At 37.4% G+C, this 22,181-nt stretch overlaps 2 protein-coding genes across 2 annotated transcripts; one reads left to right on the forward strand and one right to left on the reverse strand.

The window, feature by feature from the left end:
* Positions 1-1,488: 1,488 nt before the first annotated feature.
* On the forward strand, positions 1,489-1,883 carry PIERCE2 (piercer of microtubule wall 2). Its single transcript, XM_009482568.2, is given in 2 exon segments — positions 1,489-1,789; positions 1,792-1,883. Coding segments are annotated over 2 exon segments (393 nt in total).
* Positions 1,884-3,963: 2,080 nt separating this feature from the next.
* Positions 3,964-12,566, reverse strand: DNAAF4 (dynein axonemal assembly factor 4). Its single transcript, XM_075714017.1, has 9 exons — positions 12,444-12,566; positions 11,748-11,895; positions 11,209-11,342; positions 9,959-10,199; positions 9,053-9,198; positions 8,295-8,404; positions 7,434-7,587; positions 6,324-6,429; positions 3,964-4,359 (listed from the first exon to the last, which is right to left on the reverse strand). Exons 1-9 carry the CDS (start codon positions 12,564-12,566, stop codon positions 4,250-4,252), a joined length of 1,272 nt encoding a protein of 423 aa, XP_075570132.1. The 3' UTR covers positions 3,964-4,249.
* Between the last annotated feature and the right edge of the window lie 9,615 nt (positions 12,567-22,181).

Consider the following 22,181-nt stretch of genomic DNA (forward strand, 5'->3'; position numbering starts at 1 on the left):
CGCTCAGCTCGGGGCCGAGGGGCAGCGGGCCGGGCCCGCCTGAGCCGGGGCCGGCGCGGCGGGAGCGCCGAGGGAGGCAGCTTCGTGCCGGGGCGGTTCGAGAGGGGCGAGGGCAGCGGGGCAGGCCGGCGGCCGCCCGGGGCGGGGCGGGGGTGGGCGGGCGTCCCTGCGGGAGGGAGCTCGGAGGCACCTACAGCGCGGCGCGTTTTTCAGATGGAATCACAGGACAAGCAGGCAAAGGGACAACCAGCTCTGAAGAGACGCGCTCCGTTCCACGCGAATAATGCTTGTACTAGGGGAAAGAAAAAACCCAAACAACAAAAAAAAAAAAAACAAACCAACCCCAAAGTCCCCACCAAACAACACCACCACCCCCCCCCAAACCAAAGGAAAAAAGTGCAGTATATGGACTAGAAATATTTGATCGTTCTAGTCTTGGACAGGTGGGAGAACTCCAATGACTGTGAATTAAGTAATGTGGAAAGTTTCCCAGCAGCAGTGGCTTGGAATCGGACGCCTGCGGCCGTGCTGCTTCAGGAGAAGCTGTTCTTTCCCGACAGCCGCTTGCAACCGGGGCTCCTACACCCACCACGCATCTGGGCCGCATCCCATCAGTAGGACCTACTCTGGTTGTACTGTGCCCAAAGCCCAGAGATTTAGGCCCCAACAGTGCTCTAATACTGGTGCAAAAAATAAACAGGAGACAACAACAGGCCTAATTAATAAATGAAGTAAAGGAAAATTCAGAATTTCTCCCTTGAGTTTTATCTAAGCTAGCAACTTAAATGTTTTCTTCATCTCTTAACGTGATTGAGAAACAAAGAAAAAAGATTTCATTGCACCTCTGAAGAGCAGCACGTTTTGAACAGCTTGCTCAGCAAAACTAAGGGAGGTACCTTATTCTGTGCAGTTTTACCACATGCTCATCAATACAGCATTAGAGCACTTCCCATGAACATGCTAAGAAGTATCTGTCATATGCTAATTCACTCCCTACAGAGGGGAAAAAAAAAAAGCATGCATGTGAACATGAGCAAGGAAGTACAGTCATTTGGAGGTTTGTTTAGGGCTCTATTTTAGCATACATGTTTCTATATATAAGAAAAGTCAAAACCAAAAGAAACCATCCACAAAACCTCACTATATTCTTACTCTCATTCAATATTTTTATTATCCATACCAATTATTTCTGCCACACATATTAAGATATTTTCTATGCTGAAGATTATCACTAATGCAGAAATCAATGCAAATTCCGATTTTTACTATACTTCATAGTCAACATGAGTCCATTTATCACTGTCCACAGTTTACTAAATAAGGTCAAAAATCAGCAGTGTTAAGTTCCTCACTCTCCACCATGCATGTATTTCATTACACATCTTGAGCAACATTTGCTCTGACCACAAACATTTAACAAATTTGCAATGCTTTGCCCTGTTATTTGAAAGACTGAATTAAAATCCGTCTCCTTAGCAGGGAAAGAAGATGACTTCTGCCAAGAAACTGCCATCAAGTCTGAACACTGAGCAAAACCAATCTCCTCATCTGCCTCTCCACACAAATCCTGGCAATCTGGTATGATTTTTTTCTGTATATACATTTTCCTGTATGCTGGACCCCAAAACACTCGTGACCAATGGTTCTTTGACAAAGCCTCAGGTTCTACTGTTTAAAACAACTTCAGGTGAATATAGTGCTATACCACCTATCTCACAGGTGGCACCCTGTACTTATCCAGTCGATCAAACCTTTTCAAAGCACTCACTCACTTGTGGGTCATTTCAAGATAGTTAAACACTGCCATTGACAGAAATAGGGTATATGACTACCCCAATTTACAGCATACTCTGTACAAATGCATCTCCATCTTTTTGTCATAGACTTAGACTAGACACTTAGCTTTAAGAAAACAAATCTGACTTATTTCAGTCATCCTGGGAATAACTGTCAATATCTTATTTATTTTGGTTTTGCTGGGTTGAATAAGATGTATCGAAAAGGATGTAGCCCATTTGATGACACATTTCTCTCAGTCAGACCTAAACCCATAAAAATAAAACTTTCAAAACTAGTATCATAAATGCGGAGCTCTAATTTTACAGAAAGAGTTAAGTGCAAGAGACCTTATTTATTGCAAGAGACAAGGTTTATTTAATTAAAGTATTTTCTGGTTTTAAAACTTAAAAGTCAGTCTCCACATTCCAACATCTCAGGACAGTAATACCAACATAATGTATATGACTTTGGTATGGTCTACACACCGTCAGCTCAGGTATTGAAGTCAGAACTTTGACATCCATTTGCTCCCAATATAACCAGATGAAACAGGCAGATATTGTTCACGCCACCAAGCACATTTGCTTCCCTAACCTTTAAAGGGGCCCCTGTTTCTATTTCATAGCAGTAGAAAAAGGTGCCTCTCTACATCAGAAATAGCCTTGAGATAGCTATAATAAATCACTACAATACAAATAGCCTATACAGATGTATACAGATTGTTCTAACAGGCTCTGGAACCAAAACAGAAAATGAGGAACTTAAACCAGTGTCTGCTTCTTTGCATTTTCTTCTCCCATTGCCAGTGTCTCTCCTCCTTAGCCCCCACTTCCCCTCAGAAAAATAGCCATATTTTGGCAAGTATACCATCACACTCAACTGAGGCACTAAAGCTCCTGCGCTGCCCTCCTTCCAATTGCTATAAATAAAGCATTCTTACCTCCTCCCATTGCAATGCAGTAGGTATCTGTAGGAAAGAAGGAACAGCAGCTACTCCAGACATTTCTGACTCACCTCAGCACTCCTCTCAAGGTTCTAAGTAAAGCAAATGGAAGCAACACCTTCCGCCACCTCCCTGTTCCAAGAGTATAAAATTTACACAGAATAACATGTATCTGCATAATAAATATTTTCTTCTGAAGACAGAAATCAGTCATAAATGGTATTCAGGAAACAGACTGATGTGTAAAATTCAAAAGTCTGCTAAAAATGCTACTGAAAGGAGTGCAGTTGAAATGGTCACAATTTGGATAGAATGTCTAACAAAACAGAACCACTTCAAGTCCAGTGTTTCAGGTTGCCATGGTAATACAAATGCTAACATACATACATAAACAATACAATTCGATATTACCTTCTTCCACTATGCAAAACAACAGGTGCAGGACTTCAAAGCACAGTGTCATGCTTCATGTCATTTTACAACACTTGTAACTTTGGTCCCTTTTTTGAGAATCTTTATTCACACCAGTATTCCTCAGATACTGCTCCATGTCAACAGAGTACAAATTAAAATACCAGCTCCAGAAAAATGTGTATTCTCATATAAATAACAATGGTTTTGATTTAGAATATGCTTTACAGCTACACTGTAAGATTACTAGTAGGAGGATGGAAGAAGTAAGTCATATTCATTGATAGGACAATTTATCACAGGATTAATTTACCACTACACTACAATACCACCCTACAGGTTTATAATTTTTCCAATTACCTTGTTTGTTCAGCCCAAACAAATGTTTCAAAACAGTCTGAAAATATTCAATGTACATTACGTGATGTTAAAAAGAATGTTCTGCATGACATAAAATCTACCTCTATGCATCCAGGTGGAGGTTTTCCAAATTGGATGCCTGAATTAGAGTATCTAAATTCACTGCCTTAGTTTCAGACATGCCAAACGCTATGAACAATAAGAAAAGAGGAAAGCATATAACCATAACCATATAACACATAACCATTTCAGCTTTGGTGGAGAACAGAAAGATAAGGAGTTAACTGGTGTTGACTATATGGAGCTACTGAAGTTGTTTGAAAACCCATTGTCTAGATTCAGTAGATATATCCAGACAAATATTTCATTTAGTTAGGAGTAACTTTATATCAAGTACCAAAAGTATGTTTTAATATTCGGCCCACCAATATTTCACAGAAAGCAAAAATTACAACTTTGTATCAAAATTATATAAAATATATCTAATCATATGTGTTATAATACTATACTTTCCAAAAATAGTATTTCATATATCCAATCTTTTCCTAATTCTTTTACCAATTTCATATATCCAATCTTTTACCAAGTATTTCATACATCCAATCTTTTACCAATTTCATCCAATCAACTACCAATTAAGGTGTTCTGAGTGAAACAGAAAAACATCTAGTTAACAACATATTGAAGGGAATCAAGATTCCTTCTGATGCCCTCAAAAGGCATCCCTCTCAAAAAGTTCTTTTTTTTTTTTTTTTGTTAAAAATCTTGTGTTGTTCCTTGAATTAGGTGTCGAATCTTCTCTGCATCTTTTTCTATAGTTTTATTTTTAGGATCAATCTTGAGAGCTGCTTCATAATCCTGGAGACCTAATATAGATACATTAATAAGAATATCAATCAATAATGCAAGAGCATCCTCTTTAGCAACTAACTGGAAATAACTGCTCCCTAGTCATATGCATAAAGTATTGATCTTGAGTTTTGCTATTGGACAAGATGCAATCAGAATGACATTAGGTTTAACTTTTGTCAGTAAATAAATTTGTATTTTGGTTTTATTGTTTTACAAAACATTTAGCGGAAACACTCTACTACATAAACATCTTCAAGTATCAAAACATGAAAACAGAGCCTCCCCATACATATATGCACATATATATATGCGCACACATGTGAGGGGAGTGTTCAAAAGTGTTCTGCAGAAGAGAGGACAAGTGAATGACAGAATGAAACTGCATGAAAACAAGAAAAAAAAAAAAGACATAAACTGTGAATACTAGAGCTTGGGGGGGGGGAAAGGCAAACCATAAGTACAGGAAGTAAAATAAAATCTTATTTTATTGTCTTTTTTATAAGGTTTTCAAGTACAAATGAAGCTGTAAGGGAATAACAAAGGGATTCATAGGTAGAAAAAAAGTAACCAATGTGAAAAGCTTAGTATTTCAACACTGACATTTTGAATATTCTTCACTTTCTATTATCGACTTTCCCTTGTAAATTTGCCTTACAAAACTAAACTGATACTCTCAGAGAACTCTGTAGGAACACTGTTAATTCTGGTATTTTCACACAAATCACACATACTTGATGAAACATTTTTCTCACCGATATGGGTTTCATACATCATTTTGCAAAGATATGTTACTAACCACTTCATAAGCAAATATTTTAGAAATATTTCAGGTTATTTTAAGTTATTTTGTTCTATAGTTGGAAATACTCTATCTCAAAACCAATAAAACATTGCTTCATGAAGTACAAAACTAGTGCAACCTAGTTTCATGTCAGTTTGCAGGCTACATTTGAATGCTCCCCAATGCAAATACCTCATCTCTGACCTCTCATTTGTTCCTCGCTAATACCTTCCATGGCCACCAAGCTGGTGCGGTCAATAGCCAGACACTACGCACAGAAAGACTGATTACCCAATAGACCAAACAGAGGATACACAACTCGCTAAAACCTTTTCCTCAAAGGAAAAACTAATTTGTAGTCCTTAGACTAGGAGGTACAATAAATTTTCTTCAAATTTGTAAAGATTTTTCACACGGAATTGCAATTAGCCAGTAAATTGAAAAAAAAAAAAAAAAAAAAATTAAGGAATATGGTATAAAGCTTCTTAACAAAAAAAGACATAGATTGTATAGGCCTCCTTTAACGTCTGTCCTGGTTTCAGCTGGGGTAAAGTTAATTTTCCTCCTAGTAGCTGGCATAGTGCTGTGTTTTGGATTTAGGATGAGAAGAATGTTGATAACACACTGATGTTTTAGTTGTTGCTGAGTACTGCTTATGCTAGTCAAGGACTTTTCAGCTTCCCATGCTCTGCCAGGTGCATAAGAAACTGGGAGGGGGCACAGCCAGGACAGTTGATCCAGACTGACCAAAGGGCTATTCCATACCATATGGTGTCATGCTCAGTATAGAAACTGGGGGCGGTTGATCGGGGGGCAGCGATTGCTGCTCGGTAGCTGTCTGGGTATTGGTCAGCAGGTGGCGAGCAATTGCATTGTGCGTCACTTGCTTTGTATATTATTATTGCTATTATTGTTATTATTATTACTATTTTACTTTATTTTATTTCAATTATTAAACTGTCCTTATCTCAACCCAGGAGTGTTTCTCACTCTTACTCTTCCAGTTCTCTCTCCCATCCCACCGGGGCAGGGGGAGTGAGCAAGCGGCTGCGTGGTGCTTAGTTGCTGGCTGGGGTTAAACCATGACAATGTCCCTCATGAAAAAATAAAGGTGTAAGCAGTCTCATTGAGCTAAATAGAATTACTTGCATGTCGCTATAAATCCATGTGCATGTTTTCACAAAATCAAGATCTCACCTTCAGTATATAGTTCCAGCTGACAAAATGCTGTTCCACGTCTCACATACGCTTTTACTCGAGCATTCTCATTATCAGGAACAGGTGGTGTCAGCAGTTCTAGTGCCTTTACAAATTGAAACACCCAAAATATTTAGAGGTAGATTTTCCATAATTTGATTTTTTTTCTCATTTACACACACTTCTCTCACCTAATTACGATTATTATACAGTAACAAAATAACTATTCAAATAGAAAAGAACTATTAAAATTAACTATATGGCTTGTGAATCTAGTCACTAAAATCTGTATCTGTCACCCCACAGTTTGCTAAATACAGTCTCATTGCCATGGCTAAAAACTGACAAATACTGTGGCAAATGTTTATTACAGTCAAATAATGTATTCTATTTTCATCCATTATATTACGTACCATGCTAGGGAAAAAAAAAAGCAAAGCAGCCCCAAAAAAGCACATGTATTGTAGCAGTAGTTACTAGAAAAAACAAGTTTCAAGCCTCAAGTACTTATTAGTTCAAAAAAATAATAATTCTGGGTCAACTTTCTCCAAATTATTCAGCCCCATTTGAGAACACTCCTCTCTCACTGTACAAATAATGGCTGCTAAAACATCAAGATAATACAGCCCTTCTTTAAGAATGTCTGGTTTGTTGGGGTTTTTTTTAAGGTATCCTCCTCATCCACCACCACCTTTTTTTTTTTCTTCCCACCAAATGAAGAACACCACAACAGAATACTAAAGGTATCTGTGTATATTTTCATTTTTTTCTGCTCAAAGTTGTCTTTTTTTTTTTTTCAAGTGTATATATTGCTACAATATTTTACCTGTAAAGAAACACGTACTGAGTCAACATACGGCCATTCAGCCCAGATGTGTGGAAGAGTGGTTTGGGGTTTTTTTTTTGTTGTTTCGTTTCGTTTTAAATTTCTGAAATTCATTAATCAATCACTAACAAATTTTAATATTTCACCATGGCTTCATTACATCAATTCTGAATTTAAAAAATTTGACTCACACTAATACTTATTTACAGATCTGCTTGAAACAGAAGCATCACAGTAATAAATCACAATCACATATGACAGTTTGAGAACCTATATATTTATACCTTAGAGGAATCTTCAATAGCTTTATGTAAATTTCTCAGTTTAAGGTGGCAAGCAGCACGATTCAGATACAGAAGGGGAAGCTTGTTGTTTAGCCGCACTGCAAGGTTATATGCATTTACAGCTGCAAGATAGTTTCCCATTGCAAACATTTTGCTATGTATAAAACAAAAAGTGAAACATGCACTTTAAACAAGGTGATACATCACAAAATAAACACCCACGTATTTTTAACAATTCATTTTTCAAAAATTTGAAGTTTTAGCAGCTTTTCCTTGGAAATGACTATTTACAGCCTTTCCTGAGAGCAACATAGCTGAAATTCAGTCAAACTTGATGCTGACAATATAGCATATAGACACATAACAAAAATAGTCACTGCTTAAAAGCAATGAAGAACAGTAAGAAGTGGACACATCTATGCAGACAGACACAGGACTAATTTTGAAAGCTATGCATCTGATTATGATTGCCTAATCAAACCTTTCTGTATAACACAGCTATATAAACATACCAATATTTTTATCAAATTCCTAAAATTTGTTTTAAACAGATGTTTAACCTCTCAATAAAAAGTACAAATGAAAGGAAATCCACCTAGGTATAACATTGCACTGACTTAACTGTCATCATAGAAGAATATGCATCATATGTTCACAATGATTTTGTTCATCATGAGCTTCAGCAATTGCATCTCATGAGTTTATCAGATTCAAACCCCATAAGCTGTCAATAAATTCTCTACTACATAGACATTCACCATCTGTGTCTAGGATAAATAGAAAATATCAAGACTAAACAACAGACACACTATATAACTAATATTTCCTTTTAAATACATCTTCACATGGAATCTAACTTACTTTCCTTTATCCTTTAACCAGTCTGGATTCTTCTCCTCTTCTTTTAAATCTTCCAGCTCAGACAAATCAGCACTTACTGTTCTTCGAGCTTCTGCTTGTTTACGTAGCCACTGTAAATATACAATGTGGGAGTATTATTTCTGAAGGAAAATTCAAATCAAAAAAAGTATTTTCCTTTCATCTATTCACTCACTCCTATCAAGGGAATTCTATTTGCCACATATTTTGGACAGAGAGAAATATTTAATAATGTCAGATATGAAACACTTCCAAGTTTCCCCAAATATTTTATTACTATGTGAGAAGTAAGGTTACTGCATCACTGATACATTTGTGTTTGCTTGTTTGTTTTGGAACTTCCAAAATGACTCTTTGTGTTCATCCAACAGAGCTCAAAAAAGCTAACTGTGAGCTTCTTTTTAAGAAAGTAGAACTTAAAGAATCTTAAATATAAGAGTAAAGACATTTCTAATTTTGTACTTCAAGGAATTCAATTAATATTGATGCCTTTTTTTTTCCCTCCCAAAGAAGGAACATACTATTTATTAATCTGCATATGCTTGGTGAAAATAATTTTTATATAAAAGTGTTTCTTTAAATCTTAAGTAACAGTGCCTTCCTTAGAAGGTAAGAATATTGCACAGGTAACATTCCTTGGCACAGGTAACGTTTTTGTCAACTTACTGAATAAACAGTAAATAATTCACCCTCTTGGAAGATAGCAGAAGCATCATATTAAAACAGACAGAAATCCTTACCTCCTCCTCTTCTGCTATGCGAGATTCTCGTAGAGCTGTAGGAAAAACTCGTGAAGTGAAGTTGATTTTAATTGTAGCAGCAGGTCGAGGACCTGGTAACTGTTCTTCCTTTAAATTTTCTGAAAACATACTATAGGAACCATCACCTATGAAGAGAATTGGAGTACTGGAAATGAAAAATTAAGCAAAAGGGATTTTTCTGGTTTTCTACCAAAGTCCAAAGTACACCTAATATAGAAATGCTGCAGATTAGAACTAAACCTCTAATAGCTTGAGAAAGGTTTAGACTTGTTCTTTTGAAGGGAAGGTTGAAAAAATGTTTGTTCTTCCTGTATCATGTCATTTATTTACTGGCTACGTTCTCTCTCACACATAAACTTAAACTCCTGTTACACCACTATCTCTGCCACTTATATGATTCTCTGACAGGGCAACTACAAGAGCTAAAACTAACCTTACCAAAACAAACAAACCAACCAACCAAAAATGAACAATTTTCTGTTTGTTTAGTTCCCTGAATTGGCTCTCTGTGGGGCCAAGACATGGGATAGAGAGAGTGAAAGGAGATTGCCTACTTCCGTGAAAACCAACAGTTAGGTAACTTAGGGTAATGTGAACTCCACCCTCAGAAAGTCTGCATTACACTGTCAGAAAGGCTTTCTGTTTTACTCTTCTAAAGCTTAGAACTAAACCTGCCCTTCTATTTCCAAACACTTAAACAAGACTGAAGAACTCACATGCTTTAGCTCAATAAATTGCCTGAAAATAAAGACACTAAAATAACTGCAAACTAAAAGAATTAGTTCTGTATGGTGGAGACAAAGATAAATGATGAGTTAGAAACATATAGGAATAAAGTTATATCCATGCTTAAAAGAATGATAAAATACACTCCAATAATACAACCTTTAGTAGGTTTGAGTCTGGTCTTAGAAGTTTCATCATTAGAAATCCTAGTTTTGTTCATTTTTTCCTTTTTTTTCTCCTTTAATTGCTCTACTTCTTGATGTAGTTCCGCTTCTTTTTGTACCCTCTTTTGTTTCTCAGCATCTCTTTGCTGTTTCTTCCATAACTCCAACTCCTTAGTGACCTTCTGCCGCTCCTTTTCTTTCAGATCTTCAATTCTTTTTCTTTCTGCTTCTTCTAGCTGTTTGAATGATAAACCTATGAGATATGTAACATCTGATAATAGTAAGATAACTGAGTAAAAGTTACCATTATTTTCCGAGTTTCATATCCCAAGCATAGCATCATCATTAATGTAATCGTACAAGCAGAGTTATGAAAGATGCTTAAAAATGGCTGGGAGAGAAAGATTTCTGATTAGCTTTTAAAAGTCATATCTTTTAACTATTTGACTACAACTACTAAGGTATGATCCAGAAACATTCAGAAATAAGTTTTACTTGTAAACAACGAAAATCCTAGCCATATTGCGACACGGATCTCTGGAATATACAGAAATGTAAAATATATGGCTTAATTTTAATACACTATTTCTTATTTCTCATCTTCTCTTTGAGATTATTACATAGGCAGAATAGATAAAATGTTGCTACTAAGTCACTAACAGCAGTTCATTTTGGTCCAAATTGCATATGCAATCTTAAAATTTCATTGTATACTTTAAAAAACCCTTTCAAACAGAAATGAAGTGAGCAGACCTTTTATATAGATAAAAATTTTGAAAAGAACGTATCTTAAAATACACATAAAATGCAGAACAACAAAGATACATACACACAAAAGGCAATGAACAGCAAGTCTGATATAAAATATAATGATGAATAAATAATTTTTTTAAAATCAGTATTTTTGACATTGCTAAATGACTAAACACTAATGCTGATGCAAAGGCCACAAAAGATTAGTTTTGGCACATTACTGTAGTCTCCTTTCAACTGGCAAAAATCTGAGCTCCTCATCAAAAATTTTCATTAGTATTACTAGTAGAAAATGGCACCTTCTAAGTATCTTTTCTGTATCATTTTCATATTTGGTAATAGATATGTTTTAAGTACAAAGAAATAACAAGGTTCTCTGTAATAAAAATGAATACTTTTCATGTTTTTTAAGGTACATTTAACCAAGCAGCTACCAGACTAGTTGGTAATTGTTTACATCTATACGTATCGTAGAGTTCCTTCTAAGTTTACCTTCACTGTGGCCTCCAAAGCATATTTTTTGTGTTCCTGTTTTGTAACTTTTTTTGCTTCCGTCTCCTCTTTTGCCTTTTCATGGGCTTTTCGAACAGCATTCTCTCTTAGGTATTGTAGTTTCTCCTTGTTAGCTTAAAAAACAAATAAAACCTATTTTAGTAATTTAGGCCTGAAGTTCTACTGTTACGTACCATACTCATAAAAACAGGATTCCTCTTGCTACTTTGCCTAGAAAAACACAACATGATTCAAATTCCACTAAGCGATCTCTATCAAGCCTATCCCCAAAAAAGAAAAACTAAGATCTGCTTACACACAAAACATAAGTTTTACAAGAAACATTGTTCTGTTTTGTGCACACGAGAGCCAGTAGATGTTCTTTGTCTGTTTTCATATACTGTCTATTTTTAACAATGAAGAACAAGGTTTAACTTCGCAGATATCTCGCAGCAGAATATTGCTTCTTATGGTTTGTAAAGTTTTGGCACAGTTTGGGTTTCTTACATGCAATCTATTTTTCACAGTAGAGAACTTACCATTTGCTAGAGTTAGGGAATCCCACATGGCCACTTCTTTTTTGTACAAAGTGAAGAAAATTATTCCATTTCCAATCTTTGCTGTGCTATTGGTGTCATCAATAGGAGCATATAAAATGGCTTCGAATAAAAAGGGAGGGATGCTTACCTATAAAAATAAAATTAATTTGTACTAATATTTACAATTTTAATTAAATCTCGCATATTCAAAATACTCAGTACAAGCATACCATAAACCTCAAGAAACACATGCTACTGACAAAACTAATTTGTTTAGTACCCAGTATGGAGGCTATATATTTTATTAGACCAGATAAAAGAGATCAAAAAAGTTGATTCTTCACCACTGCAACAGAAGCCATGGTCCTCAAATTTAGAATTATTATTCATAATATAAGCAGATGTGTATAACTCAGGCCATCTATGAGAGAAAAGGCAGCTGATACCTGTTGAGCAGCAAGAGCATTACTACAGAGAGGAGCAAACAGTGGTAAAGCTGTTATCTCTAGTGGCATAGGTATTTAACAGCCTGCAGCATACAAAGGGCGATTAACAATTAAATATTATAAAAGATTATAAACTCGACTTGACAGCACTGCCATGGTGTATTAAGGGTATGCTTTTTAACAGAGCTATGAAGTAACGCCAAGCCACGAGCCCACGGGCGCAAGGCATCTCAAGGCACGGCCGCCCCACCTTCAAGTATTGGTCAGTGCAGAAGATGTTGGCGGGGGTGACCCGAACGCCGCGCAACGGCAGCGAGAGGTACACAGCGGAGCCGGTCTGCCGCCAGCTGTACTCCCGCAGCCACACCGGCATGACTGCGCCTGTTGCTACGGGCGCTCCGCCGCCGTTGCTAGGGACAGAACTTCCGGCGCCCTCCAAGAACACTTCCGGGTCTCTCCGCACCGCCCCCGGAAGGCGCTGGCAGGCCCAACCCCCGGCCTTGGCCAATGGCGCCCCGCGCAGAGCGGGACGCAGCGCGGCGCACGCCGGGAGTTGTGGTGCCCCGAGGCGGCAGGGTCCGAGGGGGCACCGCAGGCCGGAGCCCCGCGGCCCCTCCCCGGCACCGCGCTCCTGGGGCCGACTCCGCGGGACCCCACGGCTCCTCCTCCCCGCTGCTGCCGAGGAACACGGCGACAGCAGCGCGACCCGCAGGCCGCCGGGCGGGACGGGAGAGCGGTGGCCTGGCGGTGCGGCGGCCGCCCCGGGAAGAGGAGCCGGCCCCGCCGCAGCCAGCCCGCCTGCTAACGCGGCGGCAGAGGGCAGCCGCGCCTCCCGCCGCCGGCCCCGCCCGGTACGGAGGCGAGCGGGCACCCAGGGCACCCAGCCCGCCGCAACGCCCGTGGTGGGCGAGAAAAGCGGGGTGCAGGCCGCCAGCGAAGGGCGGAGCGGTGCGGGCCACCCAAGCCAGTGAGTGAAGTGCTCTTCCCTGCGAGCCCTGTACACAGTTTAAAACAACAAAAGGTGTCCCCGGGGCTCAAAGTAACAGTGCAGGACGTTAAGCAAACGTACAGTACTTTCGACTTCCTAAAACTTATGGGGATTAGCTGATAGGCATCCTACTGCAGATACTGGCCCGCTGACTTACCAAGGTACAGGGAACGTAAGGCGCTGTTCTGGTTTTCATCGCTCACACCTAAGCAGAGTAGGAAGGAATGCAGCTCTTATTATCCAAACAAGTTTCCATAAAGAGACAAACTGCTATGAGTTTGAGAATTTCTGGTAAAAACTATTAAAAGCTGAGGACTGATTTAGAAATACACTGAAACTTCCAGATGTCCTCCAAAAAATAATCGGGTCTTACTGGCAACTCCATGCTATTGCCTCCCAATATTCTCTATTTTGCTGTCTTTGCCAAAAACTCAGGAGGTAATTTGAGGAAGGTTGAGCAACAATGTGCAAACAAACAGTAACACTGTATCTGCCAAAATAAAGTCTAGTATATAGAAAGCAACTGCTTCTGGGCAATATGGATCGAAAGGCAAGCCAAACACATTTGGATAAACATTCAGGTATGTTTAAGTTTCTCAAAAGTATACAATTACTTAGAACTGTTTGGAAAAAATCCAGAAACAAAAAGTCTAGTTTTCCCCCTTTTCTTTCTTTTAAAATATGACCAAGAAAAATTGAGTTTAACGTTGCATATATTAGCTAAGATTTCTGATGTGTATCACTGAAGAATTAATTTTTATGTTCTATTGTCTATATTCCAAAGCGATGCTTAAATGGTAGCAGTTACTATTAAGTAGTGTATATATATAGGTAGATATCAGAGGTTTAAAACTTTTTCAGAGCAAGAAATCCATTGTAATTTATATGATTTCTGGGTTATTCTCCACCCTCACTCACCCACATCAACATCATCTGGATGAATGCTTGCATGGACTGGAATCTGAGAACTGAATTAAATTCCTCATTCCGAGAGCATTCAAAAGTACAAGAGGAAAGAGATTTAACTGAAAGTCAAAATGCTTAAGGTATTTTTGGCATATGTGACTTTTTAAAAAAAAAAAAAAAAAAACAAAACAAAAACACCCTTGCATGATACATATTTTCAGACTTAGGTAGGATCTGCACCATGGCATAATGAGCCTTGCTGTCAGCTGCAGCAGATGAGACTTCTGTGGTTATAGTTCTGAACCTAGACTTAAACCATGACTTCTCCATAAACAGACTGCTATCAGTCTAAGAAACTGTAAGAGAAAATAAACAAGTAAATAAAAGCTGAGGAAAGATTCTGCCTGTGACAACAAAACTTCTGTTTGTTTTAAACCTGTCTCGTTACCTTTATTTAATACCTCTTAGTTGTCTGTCTTGCAAGACAAACTTCAGGCAAGTGCAGACAAGGATGAAACAAGGAAAGTTCTAAACATCCCTTCTGTGCCATTCAGTTTTTTATTGACCTTTCTCCACTCTAAGATACGTTCTTTCTTCCTAGAAAGACTCCTAGCTTGCTTACATTTCTTTTACATAGCTTCATCCTTCTTGCTGACCTCCGAAGCTTCCCCAGTTCTACTATACTGAAAACAGAGAGGCCAAAACTGCACACAGTAGTCAAAATCCTATTTGCCTCCTTCCTACATGAAGTAATGGAAGAGTTGGGGGTTAGAAGGGATAGTTTTGTTTTAAATCAGGGTGTTCCAATAGCAGCATTGGCTAGAATGATTATAATGTAATAGTAACTCAAAACTCCTACCACTCCAGAACGCAGCTGTAGTCATCGAGAAAGCATCCTTCAGTTTTGGAGAGTTCATTCATGGACAGTAAAAGTCTTATATTTGTTGATGCTGGTCTTCTGCCTTGGTCATCCAGGTGTCGTTTTTACTTTAATCACAGAGAATATACTGAAATGAAGCAGCTTATTATTTATTCCCAACAGAAATAACATACTATGTATACACACTTTACAAAACAGGACATAGTTATAGTTACCTGTATTTCGTGTTCTGAAGTTACACAAAATAGCTCCAATACGTTAACAAAAAAGTCTATTTACTTAAAAGCTAGATCTGTAATGCAAAGCTCTGTATTTCACTCGTAGAAGACACAGTAAATGTCACTAACACATTTCTAAGTCAAAGCAGCAGATTTAGCTGCTAAAAGACACAAAAGGGACTGAGCAAGGTCTTGGATCAACCTTGGAAGTCTTGTATTGATGTGTATCTGCAGAAATACCACCTGTGCCATACACATTCCACACTGCTAGCTTACTTGGACAAATGACTGAGCTCTTGCTGTGACACTTTTGCAAAATAAACCAGAAGAGATGTCCATTCAGGATCTTTCTTCTGTTGGCACTAACTTACCAGTCAAAAATGCAAGAAACTTTGTAGTGAAAGGAGATAAAATTTTCTCCAGAAAACTTTATTCTTAAATTCCCATCTCCTGTACTATGAAGGATGGAGACTTATATTCCAGTCAAATCTTAATAATATTACTAATAGTCTGGACCTTCCAGTTGCCAATATATATAGATATCCCTTCCAGGGGTTATGTCACTTCTAATGGCTTCAGAGGCTTTAATAGATGGGAAAAAAAAAGTCCTTTAACAAGTTTACATTTTCTTATCTTTAACTTAATAAATAATGTTTTTTTCCTCCCATCCTTTCTAAATTATCTCTCATTTCTCTCATCCCTCCATACTTTTTAAGAAGAGCAGGAACATTTTATGAAATGCTATTTATTCCAACACACTGTTTTGCATGTGTGGCTTGGGACCACCCATATCAGCTGCTTTTAAAGATTATCGGTAAGGTACTGATTTGGTATGCGTTAGTCCTGGCATTTCAACAAATGGGAATAGCTTAGTAACAATTTTATAAATTAGAATAAATAATTCTTTGCATAAACTCTTCCCAAGTGCAGAAAGCTTAAAAAAAAAAAAAAAAATCTGTTCAGCCAAATGGTGCCTGAGCCTTCCCTCCCACCCTGTAAGAAAGAAATGGGGCTTATGGTGCAAGACCTCTTCTAATCTGCTGTGAAGTTACTTCAGATCAATGCCTTTACAGAACAGCAGACCTCTCCAAGAGAGGCAGGAGCTGCCTTTTCTGATCAATACGACCTTGGACTGTTTCTTGCAGGATTATGCCTAATCCAAATGCATTCTCACAGGCAAAACATTAGAAGAATTAATCTAGGCATTACATCATCTTCATAAAATCAACAGGCAACTTCCCCACAAAAATTATCTTTATTTTAAAAGAAACTGAAACTAGACAACAGAAAGCAACAAACTTACATACAGTGCTGGACAAAATCTACCATATACATTTTCCAAGAAAGCATGAATCAGATTCTGATATATGTCTAAAAGGTAAAATATCACATCATTATTAACAAAAAAATTAAATGTCAACAATCTTGTTCAGCTTATATTTTGCACTGTTTGGATGGCAGTAGATTGGTAACTTGCCTTTTTCCACTCATCTTGAACACTGAAAGGAGAATGTGGACAAAAAATTCCAAGTCAGAAGGCCCTAAAGAACACAGTGTCTGCTCTAAAGGTCATATACAGAAGCTTGGAGGAGAGACTGTCTTTTAAGTAAAAATCCCTCAACAACTCTGTATTATTTCACATTTCAGAAAAAACTATCAAGAAAGAAAAAAAAAAAAAAAAAAAGCAGAAATGTATTAAAAGCCTGCCCCCCTTTAGTTATATGGAAGTTCAGATTTAGACCATCCTTTAGAAGATGAGTGTCTAGGAACAGACACAACATCTTTCATGACTCCAATCCCAAACTGTCTCCAATACAGCAATTCCTGAATTACAGTGCACAAACCTCCAAGTAAAAAAGTGGGGTTGGATCAAAAATTATTTTGAGACAGACAGTTTATTTGAACACAAAAAGGAAAATTAATCATGTATGGCAAACAATACAAAAAAAGGTATTCCCTACGATGCTGGGATAAGCCATTTCTGAACCAGGAAACTAAGGGCAACATTGAATACTTGAAGCTATAGGCAGCACCTCTAAGGGGCTGAACACCATTCAGAATTAATTACCTCAGAACTGATGACACACAACACTAGGGCACTAAAGGGACCCTTTATTTCCATATAAAGCATAAGCCAACAAGAAATCACAGGAGTTCCATACAAAGAAGTGAATGTGCATAACTCAAGATGTAGTTAAGGATAGTTATATTGCCTTAAGAGTTCTGCTAAGTACACTTAATTTTCCAATTTTAAGGAAGAATCTATTCTAATATAGAAAGCTTCAGACAAAACTTAGTAATTGCAGAGTAACTTTAAAATACATCCAGTTCTACATCCTCCTGCATATATCTAATCACATCCAATAGATAAAAAATTACATGTTTTGTAAACCAAATAAAGAGTGTTAGAATAAAATTTTCACACCCATGAGCTTATTACCAAATGTTCACCCATTTGTCAGTGGATAATATTAAGAAATTAATACTTACAGTTATGGCAACAAGATGACAATGCACATAAGTGCTGCATGTTCTGAAAGGTAGTCAGTTTTAATTACCATGAATTGCTACCATCTATATCATACCTCATTCTATGCAAGATACCATGCCAGCTACCAATCCATAAACAATAATGTTTCACATACTTCATAGAGTAGCTTAAAACACATCGTGATATGAAATAATTTGTATTACATAGTAATTTAATCCCTGGCCACAGGGTTAATGTTGGACAAAGTCTGGAAACTTTTTTCCAATTTGAATTACATACATTAACTTTGCCACACACCACAGCACTAATGCATGTATTACTGCAGACATGCTCTAATTTAAAATCGAAACAAAAAAGTTGTTGCAAAAATACATGTCACCAATGTGGAACACATTCAAGATTGTATAAAAAGTACTGAACTGATATCCCAAAACAGGTATATTTAAGCAGTACATAAGGAAAGATTAGTTTTAATATGAAACAGTCATTTAAGTCACATACAACATGATAAGAAGCATGACTTCCTTTTTTTAAAAATGTTACACGAATACTTTTACTGCCAGGCAATGTTTATTTATAAAATGAAAGGGATATTATTTAATGCAGATGTGTTATCGTATTAAGTTGGAATAAAGACAAATGTTTAAAAGGTGCTACATTTGAACACCACTGATTTTGTAAAAATCTCAAACCATAAAAAGCATTTCATTTGCAAATATCATAGGCCCTGAACGGCAAACGCGTTGTAACGTTCTCGACCATGAGCATGCAGTTCCACTGACTTCATTAATTCTCACATGCTTCAAGTTAAGCCTGAAAAATGTGATTACAAAACTGGTTCTCAGACAAAAAATTTCAGAGGTCACAAAGTATATTCTTCTTTGAGCAGCCCCCAAACTTATATTTTTGTTTTAAATAGGGCAAAATTTATTACTTTTCTCTAGTCTCTTTCATCTGAAGATCTCAAATAATAACTAGGCCTCTAAACACCCTCGGGAAGTAAGCATTAGTCCGACCTTCTGAAAGAAAAGATTGAGGCACAAACAGTTAACCTGTTTGTCTCAAGTTGCATTTTGATTTCTACGCTCTAGCCTACATGCAGCACTGTCACTTACCCTGACACCAATAAAACAAGTATCTTAAAGAGCAAATTACATATTTTCTCATTTAAAACTGGTCTGTGGCAAAAAAACTAAGTATTAAGGACAGTTCAATCCAGTTTATACCTATTTATTTCAGGCCGGGGGTGGCGGGGGGGGAAGAACATTTTGGGCAATAGGCTGCATTTCTGACCACGACAAGGAGCTATTTAAAAAGGACACAGGCATTTCCCACAAAAATGTTAAAGTTTGTAAGATTTACAAAATCTCTGCAATATTTTTGGTGTGCAGCACCAGTACAGTCTAAATCACTAGTAATGAAAGAAGCACATGATAGTTCAATACAAATTGTTTCATGTAGAGTATTACAAAAACCCCTCACCTATTCTAACTGACCCTCCCTCCCACCCACCCTTCTATAACTAATTTCTAATTCTAACCAGCTGACGTTTTCCTAGTACCTTACTAACAAAACATGAATGTTGTTTTTCCTGTGCATACTTGAACTACTACTAGTCAATACATGCAGAGAAAAACAAAGTATAACCCTCCCTCTAGATAAAGAGTCCAGGTATGCCAAGAGTGGATCCGTAGGGCAAGCATATTGGCAGGATGACTTCTGGAGATCCTAATCAGTCATATCTCTATGATCAGTGTGATAACAAGTTTCGTTTTGTTGTTCATTTGTTTTATTTGATATAATCGGCATTTGCTAATGCCTTGAATTCATAGGTTAATAAACACAGAAAATTTACTGGGTTACAAACCCAACATAATACCAGTTTAGAAAAACTGAAATAAACTGTTAGAGTAAGTTTCACAAATACACAATTTAAGGTCTTATAAAATGATACTCCACTTGATTTTAAGTTTTTAAGAACACTATATTTAAATTCTAATGTCTTGCTAGCTAATCTAAAAACCACTTGCCTAACTTCATGTAGGGTTGAGGAAGAGATTAAGAAATACATGGCTATTTTAAATACAATGTCTGCTCCAAAATGTTAAAACCTTAACTGGACTTCCAAGAACAAATGCCCCAAACATCTTCTCACAACAGAAATGGGGTGTGGGAGTGAGAAAGGTATTGTGAATAGCACGCTTGGGTAACAATATCATCATTAGAGCTTTTCTTGAATTTTCACTGAGCAAAATTCTTTATCTCACTGACATTGTGCTAAGTCTGAACCAGCTCCACTAACTTCACAGTGCAAATTGTTGCAGAGATTAAATTGATTCCCAGAGGAACAAATCTATCTAAACAAGGTTTGGTTTCATTTCTACTTTAGATACCAAAAGCAAATTCTAACAGTCAGTCAGTCGTTAGGAAAACTACTGAAGAATAAATCTCTCTCACAGAGGTTGTTGCGTGGTTGGTTTCTTGTTGTTTGTTTTTAAATATCACACTTCTAACAAAACAAAATTAAGTTTAGTCTCTGTACTAAATAAAGCAAACAGCAATGAAAACAGAAGCCCTGGATCTGCCTTACATTTTCTTTACACCTCCATACAGGAAATCCTCAAGATATGAATTGTGTCGTTTACACTTCAGACATTATTTCCTTTTTCCTGATGAGAGGCAAGGCAAAAAAGAGGGCAATACTGCACTTCTCCAGTAAAACAGTATATAAAACTTATCACTTTTAAAATAAAACAAGGACAGTCATGTAGATCTGCACAGTATCTTCCAGGAAAGTACCACAGCAGAGCCCACTGAAAATCAAACACAATGGTGAACTAGCAAACAGGCCTTACTTTTCACTCATTAGCATAGCTTACCATAAAAAACTACCTCTTTATATAGATGACTGTATTCTATATAGGCTCCTACATCACTAATCACCATAGACCTGAACACTGTATCACATTAAGGAATGTGACTAGTACCTGTAATGCTTGACATATGATTTAACTGCTGATTGTTTAAAAACTAGAAATTTCCAGCAGTGGTGAGTATTACAAGCAGAGTCTGTTACTACAGTGCCACCTTTTACTAAGTTAAAACAACACTTCTCTCTACAGAAATGCACATTTTCAGTTGCATACGCGACTTTATCACACTGCTAAGGCTGAAGCCTTCAAGGCTAGATGTTTCCCTGCATTAAAAAAAAAGGGGGGGGGATTATTTTTGAGATCAAGGATAAGATCAAATTACCCATATTATAATAGAATTCTAAGCATCACACGAGGCTCTAGTGCCATTCGTACTTGTCAGTAGGATATCAAGTTTAGCAAAGAAGCTAAACTTGTGATTACTCACTCCCGATGCGAGCTAAACTCACCTGACGTGAAAGCTGTATTTTTCTTCACCCTAGATTTCCCACCCCCTCACTGAAAGACTGGCTGAGGCAGTGGTGGGAGTTCAGTTTTAAGACTTTGTTGGCCAAAATATCTTGCAGTTCAGAGCCTGTACTAAGCATACTCAATTGCCTTGCACGCTCCTTCATGCCAACTGGACTGTGTAAGCTCAGGGTGACCAAGCAGACTCTAATTGAAAGCCCTAGAAGATGGGCAGGACTTCCCCTGCACTAGTTCATTCACAATTCTCAGGCAGCATTGAGGTGGGAAACTAGAACCATCAATGAGAAAGGATGAGAGAGAGGTGCACAATTGCACAACCGTGACAGATGCAGAGACTGGATCCTAATGTATGTGCTTAAGATAAATGACTTAAGGTTACATATGCAACCCTAGTTTTGGTATTCTCTAGATTTAAAGCACTGGACTTCATAAACTTGCTGCGTTCTTTTTCCAATGTTATCATATTTTGTAAATATTTCCAAATACCGCAAGACCTAGCAAGAGTCCTCAGCAAATAAGTATTTGCTGAGAAGTCAAGAGAGATCATTGCCTTTTCAGGGAAATATAAATGTGTAAGAGTTCGCACGTTTCACTGTGTTACTAAGCATGAAGTCATCGATTTTTGACTAGTGTGTTAATGCTTTACTTCAAAAATAGGAAAAAGCACAGATGAAATCCTCTGCATTTACCCTAAAATAAAAACTATTAGTACTGCACATTCCTCCATGTCATCTCCACTATATTCAAAGAAAGGACAGCAAAAACATCAGTAATGGACATTCACCCCAAAAAACCCAAAAATGTAATGAGTACTTGCAAATATAGTACCATTAAAACTGAGCACTAAATGCTAGTGTTAGTTAACACATTAACACTAGCAAATTAGGGGCTATTCATACAGGCACATTTTTGCCTTCAATAAAATTGTCAATGCACATCCTACTTCTGATCAGTTGTCCGTTATGTTTTACAGTTTAATCAGAAACAAAAACATTTCATCCTGTAAAACATGTGCACACATAAAACTAAGTTTACAAAAGCTGAGATGGAAGTTTATGAATGAAAACAGGTTAGGGAAAAGAAAAAGTTGACAGCAATCAAACA

The sequence above is a fragment of the Pelecanus crispus genome, chromosome 7 (genome assembly GCF_030463565.1).
Source record: "Pelecanus crispus isolate bPelCri1 chromosome 7, bPelCri1.pri, whole genome shotgun sequence".
Lineage (NCBI taxonomy): Eukaryota > Metazoa > Chordata > Aves > Pelecaniformes > Pelecanidae > Pelecanus > Pelecanus crispus.

Excerpts from the sequence above, each read along its gene's own strand:
- DNAAF4 (XM_075714017.1), bottom strand. The coding sequence starts at position 12,566 with ATGCCGGTGTGGCTGCGGGAGTACAGCTGGCGGCAGACCGGCTCCGCT. Across the intron at positions 9,199-9,958 it reads CAGACTCAAACCTACTAAAG|GTGATGGTTCCTATAGTATG; the intron begins GTTGTATTATTG and ends TTCTCTTCATAG. Across the intron at positions 6,430-7,433 it reads CTATTGAAGATTCCTCTAAG|GCACTAGAACTGCTGACACC; the intron begins GTATAAATATAT and ends CAATTTGTAAAG.